Source organism: Tursiops truncatus, chromosome 5, assembly GCF_011762595.2.
Source record: "Tursiops truncatus isolate mTurTru1 chromosome 5, mTurTru1.mat.Y, whole genome shotgun sequence".
In the NCBI taxonomy this organism is placed as follows: Eukaryota; Metazoa; Chordata; class Mammalia; order Artiodactyla; family Delphinidae; genus Tursiops; species Tursiops truncatus.
Genome location: NC_047038.1, coordinates 19,796,588 through 19,812,870, shown reverse-complemented (window position 1 = coordinate 19,812,870; position 16,283 = coordinate 19,796,588). Strand labels below are relative to the sequence as shown.

The following is a 16,283-nucleotide window of genomic DNA, read 5'->3' as shown; positions in this document are numbered from 1 at the left end:
TTTTTACAAAGGACAAAATTTGGCCTATCATACCTAAACAAAACAATGTTTTCTTTTCTCTCCATATCTAGTAATATTCTAATACATACATAATAGATTATGTTCATTACTATGCCCCTGACTACTGCAGGACAGCTGCTATTACGGGGAACTTGCATAATTATAAAGATAAAAGCAGTATTTCTCATCCATTTCAGTTTCAGCACACAGGCAACTAGAATTTGTGTTTAAAATACATGCTTTTTTTTTTTCTTTGCATTTGTTTCTCGAAATAATGAACAAAAATTTTCAGAATAAAACTACATTTAAGTTTTTTATGTCTGTACTAATTCATTTAGTGACAAATTTAATTTTTACTTTGAATTGTTAATCAAATAAGAACATTTAAATCAATGAATTAAAAACTCATTTATTAAAATATCACTCCAAAAGGAACCAAGTGTGACTGTGTCAGAGCAAAACATATTGCAATACAGGTTTACACCTGGAAAATAATACAACAATCCTGAGTGGGAAACACAGAAGGAAAGAAGGGCAGTTATCCCCATTGGGATCTTTCAGCACCTATACAGTGTCAAGTGAGGAAAAACAATCATATGAGGATAAGTTGAGTGAGCATTTTAACCAACAGCTGATAACTAAGAAACAAACTAGAAAAGAAAAAACGAGGAATAGGAAAGTCAGAATCATAAGATTAATGATATTTACAAAAGAATATTAGTAGATTTCAAACTAGTCTTAAAAGAGAAAGCTGCTCTCACATTCCACCTTGGGATGAAGTACAGTCTTACCCGGCCAAATAGAGTTTTAAAAGCCATAGCGATCTCCTGGCGCTGAGCATTACTGCGGGATGTCAGCAGAGTCAGGATGCTCTCCTCATCGGTGCCTGCAATTATGTTCCAACCATTACATCCAGGCTCCCACATGCCCCTTCTCTCAATAACCTTTGTAACCAGCTCCCCAGTCACTTTAATTCCTTGCCTCATAAAATATATTTTATTAAATAATTTATTAAACTATAAAATTTACAATATCAAAATGTTATTGTTTCCAACAATATGTACTACCCCTACACATTGTGAAGGAGACGCAAAAATTCTCCTGACTTTTTAAAAACTGAGTGCACCTAGCTTTTCTTGCAACAAATAATTACTCAAATAACAGCTCTTCACAAGGCATGATGTGTTGGGTGTTCCAGGGGGTTGAGAAAGGAGAAAAGATATAGACCCTGGTTTCAAGTTATGAACAATTTAGGGTAAAAAATACAAATTTTTTTGTGTGAGGTAAGGCAGAATGTGACAAGGGCCTCAGGAGAGGTCCAGGTGTTAAATGGGGTTCAGAGGAGGTTCTCGTAGCTGAAAGGCAGCGGAAGACAGTTTTGGGAAAAGCTTCATGGAGAAGGTGACACCCACCCAAAACAGTCTTGAAGGATGAAAAGATTTTGACAGGCAGTGATGTAAGGAAGAAAGACAGGCTTTTAGAATCCAGGAAAAGCTCAACAGTAGGAAAATACAGAGCTTTCCTGAGTAGCAGATCACCTGGCATGGATGGATCAGAGGACACATCAGGCAGTAATGTGCGCTGAGACCGACAAGGTGGGCTGGAATACCAGGGAAGGCCTTACAAGGCCAGAAAGCCTGCACCCGATCCTGCTACAACAGGAAATCTCACAAGATGTTCAGAATGGAGAGTGATGGGGTCAGAGCCAAGTTTGAGGAAGATGAATCCCTTCACATGGACACTGGTACAGAAGGAGCCTGAGGACAGGAGGATTAATTATATGTGGAAGTCCTCAAGAAGAGAGGTTTTTAAACTGCAAAAAAGGAAAGCTGAGAAAGTGAAGACAGTGGGATGTAAGAAACTGATAGAACTGGATATCTGATTGGACACTGAGAGCAAAAGGCTGCACAGCTGATCACCCTCAGGAATGTCTGTTTATCTACTCAGTCAGCTACCGTATGGGTAAAGCTGAAAAGCTAAAAAAACAAAGAGGCTGAATTTAACTCCTGTTTGGTTCTAGAGACTAAATACTAGGGGTGGTCAGTCATTTTTTTTGTTCCTTTAATGTTTCTCTCTATATATGTTCAGCTCAAAATATTTTAAAGTTAATCTTACTGTAAAACAATGACTTTTTTGTTCAGAAAAACAAATGTCACATTTTTTTTTAGAACAAAAAGAAGGCTGAATTTACCCAGGCCTTTCATGGCCTTCCGAAGAGTTTCTGCATCGGCCCGCTCATCAAATCCAGGGAAGTCAGTCACAGTGCCTCTGAGCGCCTGACACAGGGAAAACAGCAATATTATTCACAGCATGACTACTACGATAAACATAAACAGTAAGCTGCTTGCTCTGTTTCATGTTCAGACTTTACATAAACTTATCATTTGATAAGATATATCAACATAACCCCATCTGAAATGGGAAACAGACCATTACAATGTGGATTAGCAGTGCACCAATTCAGTGCACGAGCTCTCCTGGCCCACCTGCGATACCATTAGCGGGAAGGCTGGCTTCCAAGGCCCTCTTCCTTCAGGCATCGCCCCAGTGATCAAGCTCCACCAGCACCTCCTGGTTCACGGAGGGCACTTCCTCGCAGGCTTCATTCCCGTTAAGCCTCTCGCCACTTTGATCTGGGAGCATGCTGAGCCTGTATTAAAACTTGAGGCCTTTTGTGGCACATATATACAATGGAATATTACTCAGCCATAAAAAGAAACAAAATTGAGTTATTTGTAGTGAGGTGGATGGACCTAGAGTCTGTCATACAGAGTGAAGTAAGTCAGAAAGAGAAAAACAAATACGGTATGCTAACACATATATATGGAATCTTAAAAAAAAAAAAAAAAGTGGTCATGAAGAACCAAGGGGCAAGACGGGAATAAAGATGCAGACCTACTAGAGAATGGACTTCAGGATACAGAGAGGGGGAAGGGTAAGCTGGGACGAAGTGAGAGAGTGGCATGGACATATATACACTACCAAACATAAAATAGATAGCTAGTGGGAAGCAGCCGCATAGCACAGGGAGATCAGCTCGGTGCTTTGTGACCACCTAGAGGGGTGGGATAGGGAGGGTGGGAGGGAGGGAGACACAAGAGGGAGGAGATATGGGGATATATGTATATGTATAGCTGACTCACTTTGTTATAAAGCAGAAACTAACACACCATTGTAAAGCAATTATGCTCCAATAAAGATGTTAAAAAAAAAAAAACTTGAGGCCTTACCCTAGGCACTGAACTCTAAGCAATGCTCTTAATAAATCTAGTCCTGTTTCCTTATACTTATTTAGGGATTTTAAGATAACCTGGCAAAACCTGAAAAGATTTTCAGTAGTTCATGTGCCAGAAGAATACAAATTTCTGAATTTAGAACTTTTCAAGATATATTAGAAGATACTGTTTGTAAGAGTTCTTATTTTATGTTATCATATCTAGTACTTTTAATCATCCAAATATTTTAATACCTCCAAAAACTGTTTGTAATATCAATAGATCTTTAGAATCAGAAAGCTTTATTAATACTGAGCCATAAATTTTTATCTTATGATAAAGGGAGGCTCCCAGGATTTATTTTTACCAATAAATGTTCCTGAAGTCCCTCACAACTCCTGTCAAGGTTCCATCCAAAACTGAGAAATAAACAGCTATAAGGGTTGGGGACTGAGAAGACTTGTCTGGTTTATGATCACTTCTGTTTTATTATGAATGCAAGGAAGCACGATCACCTACAAGGAAAAAAATTTCTCTTCCACCTTAACATCCAACTGCTGCATTTGCCTACAGTATCTTAACACCAACCACATTAAAAAAAAAAAAAAAAAAAAAAAGACAACAGAGAGACATATCCATGGGGAAGAACTTGCATGGGACAAAGCACCAGAGGTCAGCTCTGAGACCTCTCTTCAGTGGCACTGCATTCCGCCTCCTGAAAAAGTAGCACTCAGGGCTCCAGGAGACAGACTCTCTCCTTGACCAAACTTCAGACAGGCTCCTCAGAGCACACTTTTTGACTAGGACTGGTCTCTAGGCTGCCAAGCCCAGTTGTAGCACGAATCCTGCTAAAGTCAGTTTACAGAGAATCCCGCAAACCTTAATATCTGTTCAAGTTCCTCATCCTCCATCTTTGATGTATAAATCCATGGGCTGCCTTAAGCAAGAATCCTATTAGGCCAGTTCAGCAAGAATCCCTCTACCCTTAATGTCTCCTCTTAGTAACTTTCCATCCACTGACCCCCTTCATCCTGCTCACTGGTTGTAAGTTCCCAGCTGCCTTTGCTATACTTGGACTTGAACCCAATCTCTTCTCTTCCATTGCAATAGGCATGACCTTTACTGCAGTAGTTTTGAAAGTCTTCTTTACCATTTAACAAGTACGAGAATAATTTTTTCTTTAACAATAGTCTCCTCTTGTTCAAGGAAAGAAGAAAGACTCTTCTTTCCTCTGAACAGAGTCAGCCTTGAGAGAACCTACAGGAAAACCTTAGTGTTGTAATTATGTGGCCAAAAGCATACAATCCAAGAAAAGAGGTGTTTTTTCCCAGTTCCATCTCCCAGCCCCAGAGTGTTGACTGGTAGCAGCTTTCATCCCCTCAAGCCACCCCCCCCCACACGCCCACAGCCAAACAAAAGATTGTGGCCAAGTAGGAAAAGGAGGGGCAGGGAAGCCTCACTTATCTCATGGGGAGGTCATGAAACTAAGCCAGAGCTCTTCATTCTACTAAGTGGGAAAATGCGATACTGTGATTTATAATAAGAAACATATATATTTGGTCTTTGTCCCCATTTCCTGCACAGACCTCCTAAAACCCTTGGAATTCCCAGATGATAAGAGTGATAAATTTCATAATGATAAGAGCTTGATATTCATAGCAAACCCCCTTCAATCACACCTGACTTTGTTAATGAGGTGACTTTTGGGAAGCATCTAAGGATGGGGGTTTGGGGGCTGCTTGCCCGGGGAAACAACCATGTGATGAGAGGGTTGGAACTTTCAGTCCCACACCCACAACCCCACCTCAGGGAAGAGAGAGGGGCTGGAGATCGAGTTCAATCACCAATGGCCAATGATTTAATCAATCATGCCTATGTAATGAAGCCTCCATAAAATCCAAAAGGACACGGTTTGGAGAGCTTCCAGGCTGGTGAACACATGGCGTTGTAGGGACAGTGGCTCACTCGGAGTGGGCCCCGAAGCTCCCTGCCCCTTCCCACACACCTTGCCCTACGCATCTCTTCCATCTGGCTGATCCTGAGTTGTGTCCTTTTATAATAAACCAGTGATCTAGTAAGTAAAATGTTTCTCTGAGTTCTGTGAGCCAATGATGGGGTCACTGGAAACTCCGATCTGTAGCCAGTCAGGCAGAATCAGAGGTGACAATCTGGCCTTGCAACTGGCGTCTGAAATGGGGGTGGGAGTATGAAGAGGGGTGGTCTTGCAGAACTGAGCCCTCAACCTGTGGGCTGAGCTGATGCTATCTGCAGCAGACAATGGCAGAACTGAGTTGAATAGCAAGACACCCATCTGGTACAGGAGAACTGCTTGTTGGTGTGTGGAAACCACACCCCACATTAGAAGTGGGTTCAGAACCCTTTGAGAAATCCACCCAAAGCCAGGCTAGTCTCCATTTCCACCCTATCTAAAAAGCACAGATGCAATAAGGGCCAATAAACTCCCTGCCATTTGTTCTATAGCTTGACCATAGGAAAGTGAATGGTTGAATACCGGCAGCTTCAAATGGCTCAACATAATTAAAAGGAGCAATAGGTTGGGAGAGAAACTGGTAAGATTTGAGGAGATGGCCCTTCAAAATTGGTATGGGTTAGGAAAGTTATTTCTCTCAAGGCAAACTGCAGTTCCTCTCTGTTTAGTAAGACCACTTCAGATTGATGAGGAAGACACCATCAGTATCATCATAAACATGAACAAATACCATGGGTTCTCTCACTGTGAGAACTTGAATGACTTAGCTCACCTGTCTGCTTATCTATTCACTCAACAGCCATTTTCTGAATGCCTTCCACTGCCAAGTATTGTACTAATCACTAGGAAAAAGTCAAGATCTCTGAAGTCAGGAGAAAATGATAGGCATGTAAGTAATCAAGCGCAGTAGAGTATACACACAGAGGTTTCCTCAGGGTAATATGAGCACATAAAGGAGGGACTGAGACAGGAGGAGTGGAAAGAAAAGAAATCAGAGAAACTTCCCCAAAATGTCTTGAAAGTTGCCTGTAATTTTGCCAGGCTGGCTCAGCAAAGTAGAAAAGGGCAGGCAGCGATTTCAGTACGGATTAAAAACATGGAAGAAGGAAACAATGTGGTGCTTTGGACAAAGGGTTAAGTATTTCAACAGACTAGAGCAAGCAGTAAGATTGGATAGAAAAACAAGGGAAAGGTCACAGTGGGGAGCGAGGACAGCTGGAAACCAGGCTGAGAAGAGCAGCCTTCACCCCGCTGGCAAAGGAAGCCCTTGGAGGGCGTTTAAGCAAGCAGGCAAGGAACAAGGTCGACTCTGCACAGTAATATCACTAGGGCAGCAGTGGAGACAAAAGGACAGAACTGTGCACGTGTGGAGACAGAAAGACTGTTTTAAAAACTACTAAACATAAGAAGGATTAAAAAGGACCTGATCTAAGTCAGGAGCAGTGGAAATGGAAAGGAAAAGGCAGACAGGAACGGGGCCAAGGCAGAAGGAAACCACTGAGGATGATTCATTTTTTGGATAAGGAACAGGGTGGCTGGTTTTGCACTTCTCCGCATACTGAAAGAGAAGCAGGCTTGTCAGTTACTGGGGCACATAAGTGATAACTAGAGCTGTGGGAGGAGGCTTCACGAAAGGCAATATTAATGGAATGGAAAGAAGAGCTGGAGGAGGGAAGGTCACCTACAATCGGAATGGCAGCTAATATCAGCTAAGGGCGGCAGTGAGCTCAGAGCTTCACATGGACCACCTCAGTGAAACCCCATTTTCCAGATAAAGAAACACACTGGCTTAGAAAGGTTTGGCGAATCACCCAGGTAACCCAAGCAAGTAGCAGAGCCGGCACCTGAACACAGGCCATGGGACTGTGGGCTCTTAACTGTGGGCTCTACACAGCCTCCCAAAGGCAAAAAGAAAATCCAAAGAAGGTGATGGAATGGAAGACAAAGGAGAAAAACATTCCAAGGAAAGGAAGAACAGGCAGTGCCCGAACCATAGGGCAATCAAGTAAGCGGGAAGATGGAAAAGGGTCCACTGGATTTGGCAACTAGGAGGTCTTTGGTGGCGGTAAAAGCCTGATTGGAGGACACTAAAGAGTGAATTGAGAGGCAGAGCATCTCTGTGCACTCCCATTTTACAAACAGGCTTTTTTTTTTAAAATACGTAAAAGAAAACACACACTTTAAAAATATTTTCCAGCTTATAGGCTCTGAAGAAGTTTCTAGTAGATAGAGAAACAGCGAAAAGGTTAAGAACAGAGAAGACAGGAGGAATTTGCCTTAAAGAGAAGAGACATCTGACCCCTGAGCCTGAAGGAGATGAGGTGAACAATGGAAAGAAGAGAAGTATCCTTGAGTCTCAGTTACTGTGAAGAAGACATAACTGCTGATTGTATTTTTGAGAGCTTTCTAAAGATTGGGAAACATTCTTGCTACATTTCCATTTGATCAGTCATTGTGAAAGCTAGCAAAGCCACGTAGCGGTAGTAAGGGAGCAGATGTGAATCGCAGGACGTGACTCACACAGAGCGAACCCTTGTTTGGACATCCTGTCCAAGCTCCATCCCCACCCACTCAAAACCATCTACACTGGGCAAATGGGACTCTACATGACTCACGGAGAGGGCTTCCCCTGCTTCCCATCTTTGCCACTGGCCTCAAGGTGTTCAACAAGTACACCTTCCCCAGATGAATTCCAACCGTAAGTAGCTACTGTTCCCTTCACCCAGCCTCAGTTCACCCTCATTTACCTCAATCCTCTGCCACCAGAGCCGTACCAAGGGAATTATTATATATGCTCAGACAGTACGTGGCCAAAACATATAATTCGGTCTGTTAACTCTCAACTTCAAAATTATCCATTCTTTTGGCTCTATAATTTTGTTGGCTTTTTTCACTTGTTTGCTTTAAATGAAAAAGTTCTTTGCCTGCAAAGACTAGTTATGCCAAAATAAAACGAATAAAATTAAACCAAAACACAAGTGAAGAGCTGCTTTTCTAGACACAGAATTTAAATGCACAGGAAAATAATACAGAAATAACACTTCAAATTTAAAGATGAGAAAACATCACCTGGTCTGGAACATTTTAAGAGGAGAAATAAACCATCTTTAAATTTGTCATCCAGTTCAATAAAATCAACACCTAAACAGCTACCCACCATTCCACATACTACTAACTAAGAGCCAGAAATCATTAAGCAAAACACTACAGCTGAGCAGCTGTACAATGGTTTGTTTTTTTTTAATATTAACATGTAAAGCGTTTATTATTGTTATTTTTTTTACATCTTTATTGGAGTATAATTGCTTCACAATGGTGTGTTAGTTTCTGCTTTATAACAAAGTGAGTCAGCTATACATATACATATATCCCCATATCTCCTCCCTCTTGTGTCTCCCTCCCTCCCACCCTCCCTATCCCACCCCTCTAGGTGGTCACAAAGCACCGAGCTGATCTCCCTGTGCTATGCGGCTGCTTCCCACTAGCTATCTATTTTATGTTTGGTAGTGTATATATGTCCATGCCACTCTCTCACTTTGTCCCAGCTTACCCTTCCCCCTCCCCATATCCTCAAGTCCATTCTCTAGTAGGTCTGCGTCTTTATTCCCGTCTTACCCCTAGGTACTTCATGACATTTTTTTTTCCTTAGATTCCATATATATGTGTTAGCGTACGGTATTTGTCTTTCTCTTTCTGACTGACTTCACTCTGTATGACAGACTCTAGGCCCATCCACCTCACTACAAATAACTCAATTTTGTTTCTTTTTATGGCTGAGTAATATTCCATTGTATATATGTGCCACATCTTCTTTATCCATTCATCTGTCGATGGACACTTAGGTTGTTTCCATCTCCTGGCTATTGTAAATAGAGCTGCAATGAACATTGTGGTACATGACTCTTTTTGAATTATGGTTGTCTCAGGGTATATGCCCAGTAGTGGGATTGCTGGGTCATATGGTAGTTCTATTTGTAATTTTTTAAGGAACCTCCATACTGTTCTCCATAGTGGCTGTACCAATTCACATTCCCACCAGCAGTGCAAGAGGGTTCTCCTTTCTCCACACCCTCTCCAGCATTTATTGTTTCTAGATTTTTTGATGATGGCCATTGTACAATGGTTTTTACCTACGGTTCTTCTGAGGCTCAGGTTTCGCAAAGTCTTTCCCCCCCTCCCCCAAGAAAGGGCTGGGTGAGGAGGCCAAGGGCAGAGTTCTGCCTTCCTTCTCCAGGCAGAGCAGTTCAGGTCTTATCTGACGGACACAATACAGAACAGGCCCATTAATATTTCCTTTGATGATGGGTCCCACTGATCAGCAAAGAAAAAAAAAATTGAAAATCACTGTACTAGGAAAGAAATGAGATGAGCAAGAAAGGAGGAAAAAGCCAGGGAAACACGATTGTGATTTGAGATGCAAAGTAAATTAAATATCAGAAAAAACTAGAACCTCCAAGAGGACCGAGGGGCACAAACACATACCATGAGGCGTCAGAAATAAGATCTCAAGTCCTAATCTTCACTGTTGCTCAATCCCATCAAAAGAGGTGAAAATTATAGTTCAAAGCCTCAAATTCAAACTGGTCTATAACTTTTGCTAACTTTCACATAACTTCCTTTCCCTTTCATCCTCCTTATTTTTGCTTCTTTCCATTTTGTCTAATCATCCAACTACCTCTGACCTCTCAAAGTCAGATGTAAGGAAAAAAAGCATCACTATAAAATAGTTTACATTATGTGCACAGCGGTAGAAAAGTTTTTAGTAACTTAATAAAGGTTTTGTCAACATTATTTAGATTTTTGTTGTGTTTCTTTAATGCGCCTATGGCTACCTCCCTGCTAGTATAAGAATGCCTTCCCTTGGCAAATACTAATAAAGTGGAAAGTTTAACTGTCCGTGAATAATGGTGATACCTTTGAGTCGGTAAAGCGGGCAAATGTATTAACCTCCAAAGGGGCTATTTTACCTAGTTGTTGAATTGGCCATTTTGCACATAGCACGTGAAAAGCTATTTCACTAACCAATTCATTCACATCGATGCTTCAGAAAACAATCAAGTTTACAGATTTCCCATATTAGAGAAGAGTGTGCATCGATTCACAACTTTACTTCCTTTTGCATCTAAATGAGAGACAGAAATCTAATGAACTTGGCTGGTCCTAGACAAAGGGAAGAAATAAGTTAGCTTCAAATCTTTAGTTGTAGGAAGAGACAGATAATACATAATCAAATGGATGACCTATAGAGATGAAAATAGATTTAAAGACCACATACACCCTGCTGTGTACTAGATAGCACCACCTAAATGTTTTATAAAGAACTCAAATTCAACAAATCTACTAACTCTGCTTTTCTCCCACCTCCAACCTGCATTCCTTTCTCAAACCACTCCATCAAGGAAGCCGCTCATCTTTACCTTAACCTGGCCCTTCACCAACTCCCACTCACTCATGCATCCAATTTGCCCACTCTCTCCTACAGTCCCCTCCTATCTAAAGTCCCAGCTACTGCCTAGTTTAAGCCCTTAAGATTCACCGGGATTACAGCAACAGATGCCCAAGTAGACTTCCAATGTCCCGCTCCCCTCTCCCCTCTTCAACTCCCACACCACCATCCCGCCTCTGCAGCCCCCAGAAGCACAGTATCACATTGGCCCCGGGGCTATCTTTGTTACACACAAATCTGACCATGGCATACCCCAACTAATGACTCTCTGGTAGCTCTGCATTACCTACAAAATGGCTCATATTCTTTAGCTCTGGCTCCCCTTTCCGAGGCAGGGCTCCATCTCCCCAACTGCCTGCAGCTTCACGCCAGCAAGACCAGACTGCCCGCAGCTCCTGGCCCTGCCAAACTCCTTTACACCCCCGAGCGTGTAGTTTTGCTCCTGTTGCCTCTACATATCATGCCTTTCCTCCTTTGTCCCATATGACTAACGTCGGCTAAGTTACCTCAGTTTCCTCTTCTGTGAAACTGAAATAGTAATATTTATTTCCAAAACTGTATTATGAGCACTAAATAATGCATAGAAGGACTTGGCAATGCACCTGTTGTATCAATAAATCTTAGCTCCATTTCCCTTTTTATTTCCCATGTCTAATAATACCTGACACATAGTAGGAACTCAAAAGCTTCAAACATTCATGAATGTATGCATGAATGACAAAGTAAAGAGAACAGTTAGGAACTGGAGTCCAAAGAAAATGATACCAACCGGAATATGTATTCCTTTCAATTAATCAATTGCTTACAGATGTACATATTATACAAACCAATAAACTGAAAGATGGGTCCATAAAACACAAAGAAAAGGTCTTAGGAGCACTAATTTGGTAAACAAACAAACAAACAAAATCAACTGATATATTTGTGAAGTTTTAGAAGAGTATACAGGTTATACGAATAAAATTTATTTCAGAACTGGACCTCAGACTAACTTGCCAACTGTGTCCAAGGGGCACTCGCTCAAGATAAGAGAATTAAGGTTTACTAAACACCAATGAATTGCTCAGCGGCTTGCAAAGCAGCCAAGCAGCGTGTGATGTAGTTCTTTCTCAGCATCCAAAATGAAGACCATAGTCAAGGAATCAGGAACTGAGAAAGACTAACCCAAAGCCATGGGTAAACAGGTAACCTGATCTAAGAACCCCCAAGGGAATCACTACAGAGAGATTTGGCCTGAAAGTGAATGGCATGAAAAGATGCACTCAACCTCCAGTCAACTCCTCTGGAATGAACCTCATCTCAAATTTCCTTATTTATATTGATCCTGCTTGCTCAGGGCCCTTGTAAATGATCATAGTGCAGTGATTTCAAGCCAACCAAAAAAATTTCTCTTCAAATTTTGTACAGTTTAAATATGTATCAGGCTGATAGCTATGATGTTCATGAAGTTTCTAGTCAAAAATTATGTACCCTGCTTTTGCTTCATGACATTCCTGATGCCCTGAATACATTAACTCTTTGTAAACAACACTATAAATTAAACGAGGTTCAGACTGCCCAAAATGTAATTTTTTAAAGTTTCATTATCCTAAAGAAAATTAAAGACATAAAAGCCTTAAATTGAATTAAAATGTATTAAATGGATCATTTGTCTATGAAATATAGCCAACTCTTGATTTTTTCAAACCAAAGAACACAGAACTACACAATGTACTTTCAAATACTTAAATAAATTAGAATATCTATGAAATACTTTGGCCGTAGCTAAATACTTAGATTTAAAAAAAAACAAACCTGTGTAAGCAAGTAAAGCTATAGGAGAGAAATAGGTCAGAAGCCTATTTAAGAAATCCAACCCAAAATACTGTAAGTCAGATTAAAGAAATGACCCTAAAACCTAATGAAAAATTCACACTTACATAAACAGAAGTTGATTGTTGAGAGAAAAAAGATGAAGGGATTCAAAAATATTTACTATACATAGATAACTCAGGCAATTTTAACAGCTCTTTGGCTATTCCTTAGTAAATATATTCAACTAGCTTGTACCCAAATTTAACATAGTAGATTTTGTTACTGATCCAATAATCATAATAATTTATTACTCATTTAGCCTTTTATGCTAAAATAACATGGATGCTGTGGTTTCAAACCAGATAAATATAAAACCATTCAAATGAATAGTTTCAAACCTGTAAAAAAAAGTACTGTCCAGGGACTGTTTACATGCAGGTATATCTGTAATTTATATTCTTGTATGTCATGGAGAAGATAGAGTTAACCAGGGTGCTCTCTTTGAGAAAAACTGGGAAGCCTCAGGTTAGACTATTTCTCTCCAAATAACCGTTAACTGGTTGAATCCCACATATTTCAATACTAATGGATAAGAATTAGGACCAGAAGAAGGGCAGAGCTCAAGTAGTGGTACCCAACAAATGCCTCCAACTCTGAATGTATTTACCTAACATGATAAGTCACTTTTTATGTTGTTCCCAATATTTGCCCAGTATTGCCAGGCAGGTTAAGAATCTGCCTGCCAATGCAGAGGACACAGTTCGATCCCTGGTCCGGGAAGATCCCACATGCCGCAGAGCAACTAAGTCCGTGCACCACAACTACTGAGCCTGTGCTCTAGAGCCCGCGAGCCACAACTACTGAGCCCACATGCCACAACTACTGAAGCCCGCATGCCTAGAGCCCACGCACCGCAATGAAGAGTAGCCCCAGCTCGCTGCAACCAAAGAAAGTGCAGTGCACAGCAACGAAGACCCAACGCAGCCAAAAAATAAATTTAAAAAAATTTTAAAAAAGAGCAGCATTGACATGAAGTACATTCATTACAATATAATGTATAATTTACTTATAAATATATTAATATAAATATTCATAAGAGTGTAAAATATACCTAATAATATTTGTTTACATAAAAAAAGAAACTCCAATGTATCTGTCAAAGATCAATCAAATTTGTAATAAGACAGTCGTGCCCGTGATCTACATATGCGATAATTGATTCCTGGATATCTGCAAACTGTTATCTGCAGGGTGGTCCCAATGTTAAGTAAGAAGAGAAAACCACTGGTATGGAAGATGTAGCTCATAAACATGAAGAATCACTTTTGTGGAAGGCTATATTTTCACTTTTCATTAAATAAAAGACATTAATATTTAACAACATATTTTAAATTGCCAGAACGTGCACCTCTAAGACTCAGCCATGATGCCATTACTCTACAGATGGCCAGAGAGTGGAAGCCCATACCGCACGTCAACAAAAGGTACTACCATGGAAACTGTTTGAAACCCAACACTGAAGTACTTCAGCTTACACTGGGGTCCAAAGGAAATTTTAGACAGTAAAAGTGCAATTCCATAATGTAGGCATTCTGCACACCATCAAATGTAAGTATAAAGCCAACAAAACTTCACCTTAATATTAAATATTTAACAAAATGTTTTACTTCCATGGTTTCCAAGGATAACTAATAACAAAGCTAGTGTAAATTCAACACTATCTTTCTTAATAGTACTTGTAACTTTTATGATAACTAAAAACTGTGGCTTGGATAGAAAACAGTCCTGGTTATATTGTAATAGCGGTCATGTACAAAATTCTATAATACAAGCCACCATTCTCCCAGGTTTTGTATATATAAGGGCTTTTACACTATTTTCATCCTTTGAAATTATCAATGTCCACATTTGGGGAAATGTGTTCACTTATGCTATCTTGGTAGAGTCTACATAATTAAAGGAACTGACTGAAAAACTTCAGAAATCACTGGGTAAATTTACAAAAGAGAAACAGCCAAAAGAGCTAGGATAAAGAGAATTATTCTTTAATGCTTGCGAAATCATCATTTACATCACCACACCAGCATATCAAGATTGGAAAAATAATGCTCAGCAAAGTTAATTCCATATAAAAGTATCCTTTTATATGTTGAAGAATCTAAACCGAAGTTTCCACTTGAAGTAATATGAGACCTGGTTTTTTGTAACACTTCTTAAGTGCAAAAGAGGAAGTAAGAATGGAAGTACTGTATAAATTTAATAAAATTACCAACTCCTCTTAATCCTCCCATCTTGTCTTGGAAAGGATCATGAAACCTTATTCAATTTTGATAAGTCAATCTGATTTTTTTTTAAGTGAACTATACATGAAAGAGGGCATTGTTTGAGTTGAACCACTTGTTTAAAAAAAGTTTCTGGACTCTGACAAGCCAGTTAGATCGATGAGATCTTGTAAAATTAGTTTCGGGGTGGAGCTGTCGTAAGCACCGATATTTTATTCACAAAAGATTGTACAACACGGTCAATTTTTAAAGAGTGCTATATAAATTAAATGATTTTCTCTTCCCTACATTTTTGATAAATGTTAAGAACAGCAAAGAAAGCCGTTATTAGGTAATCAAATTCTGAAACAGTCCCAAGGCAGATTCAATTCATAACTCGTTCCGCGAGTTCGTTACTTAGGAAAAGCAGCTCTTCGGTTTAATCTTTTTGCTTGGGGGGGAAAAAAAAATCTGTGCCAACGACGAAATGTTCCTTTTAGTTAAATTGGGTTGAGCGATTGGAAAAAGCTCCACTACAACTCTACTGGAAAAAGCCAACGCCCACTCATAGTATTCAAATACAGGAAACTTGGCGAAATAAATAAATAAAGCCAAGAAAAGAAAAAAAGAAATGCGTTCGCTTCACATGACCACAAGGAGTTGTACTTGCTCTGGTTCTAATTTCAGCCACTCTCTGGATTTTTAGGAAGGCTCCCTTTTACACATTCACTCACGAAGAGGGAGCGCCCCCCAAATCCGGCCACGTCACCGGCGGCTGCGCTGCAGCGCCAGGTGGGAGCAGGTTCGGGCGGGCGCTCCCTAGGAAGGGGAACAAAGGGGAAACAGAAAGTGTAAGAAATTCCCGAAGACAGATTCAGTTTACTCCTAAACTCTTCTGGCTTTCCAACAAATTCTAGAACTCCTGAACAGTTTACAAAGTTCGTAAATCCGAGCGCTGCACGGGGGCGCACGGTCTTACCTGTGCCATGGCGACTGCCCAGGTCAGGAGAAGGTGACTGATGCAGGACTGCAAGAGAAGAGAGAGATGGCGGGTTCAGCGAGCGGGACTTCGCCGCCGCGGCGTCCAGACAGCCCCCCGGGCGCCGCCGCAGACCCGCCCTCTCCGCAGCTCCTGGGACAGCCCTCTGCCGAGCGTCCGCTCCACCCCGGCGCCCCCGCTGCCCTCGGCGGGCTAGGCGCGCTCTCACTCACCCAGACCTGAACCTCCGGGAGAGCGGCGGCGCAGACGGCTGGCAGAGACGCGGGCAGAGAACGCTCCAGGCAGCTGCTTTCTGGGGATTCCAGGCAACGGAAACGGCATCCGCCCCGCCCCGCCCCCGCCGGCCCATCCCTACGCGCCTCCGACACGCCCCTGCCCGGGCTTCAGTGCGCCTGCGTGCAGCCCGGCCGGTCCGAGTTCTCGCAGCCTGGGAGGGGCGCGGCTCCCTGAAGGCCCCGGGGACAGCCTGGCCTTCGCGCAGCGGGAGGGCGTGGGGAGTTGTCCAGGACTCCGTGTTTGGGATCGCTGGGGCCTCCCTCCCCTCTGTGGCCGCAGGAACGCGGGCCTCACCCGGTGC

At 41.5% G+C, this 16,283-nt stretch overlaps 1 protein-coding gene across 2 annotated transcripts in view; it reads right to left on the bottom strand.

The window, feature by feature from the left end:
• The window catches only part of ANXA5 (annexin A5), a 31,418-nt gene extending 15,381 nt beyond the window's left edge, over nt 1–16,037 (bottom strand). The window contains exons 1-4 of one of the 2 annotated variants that reach the window (XM_004320984.4): nt 15,919–16,037; nt 15,686–15,733; nt 2,192–2,276; nt 792–886 (exon numbers count right to left, since the gene is read on the bottom strand). In XM_004320984.4, coding sequence (XP_004321032.1) covers nt 792–886; nt 2,192–2,276; nt 15,686–15,694 — 189 coding nt within the window. In that variant the 5' untranslated portion in view covers nt 15,695–15,733; nt 15,919–16,037. The remainder of the gene's footprint in view (nt 1–791; nt 887–2,191; nt 2,277–15,685; nt 15,734–15,918) is intronic. The other variant, XM_073804886.1, reaches the window with a different exon arrangement.
• Between the last annotated feature and the right edge of the window lie 246 nt (nt 16,038–16,283).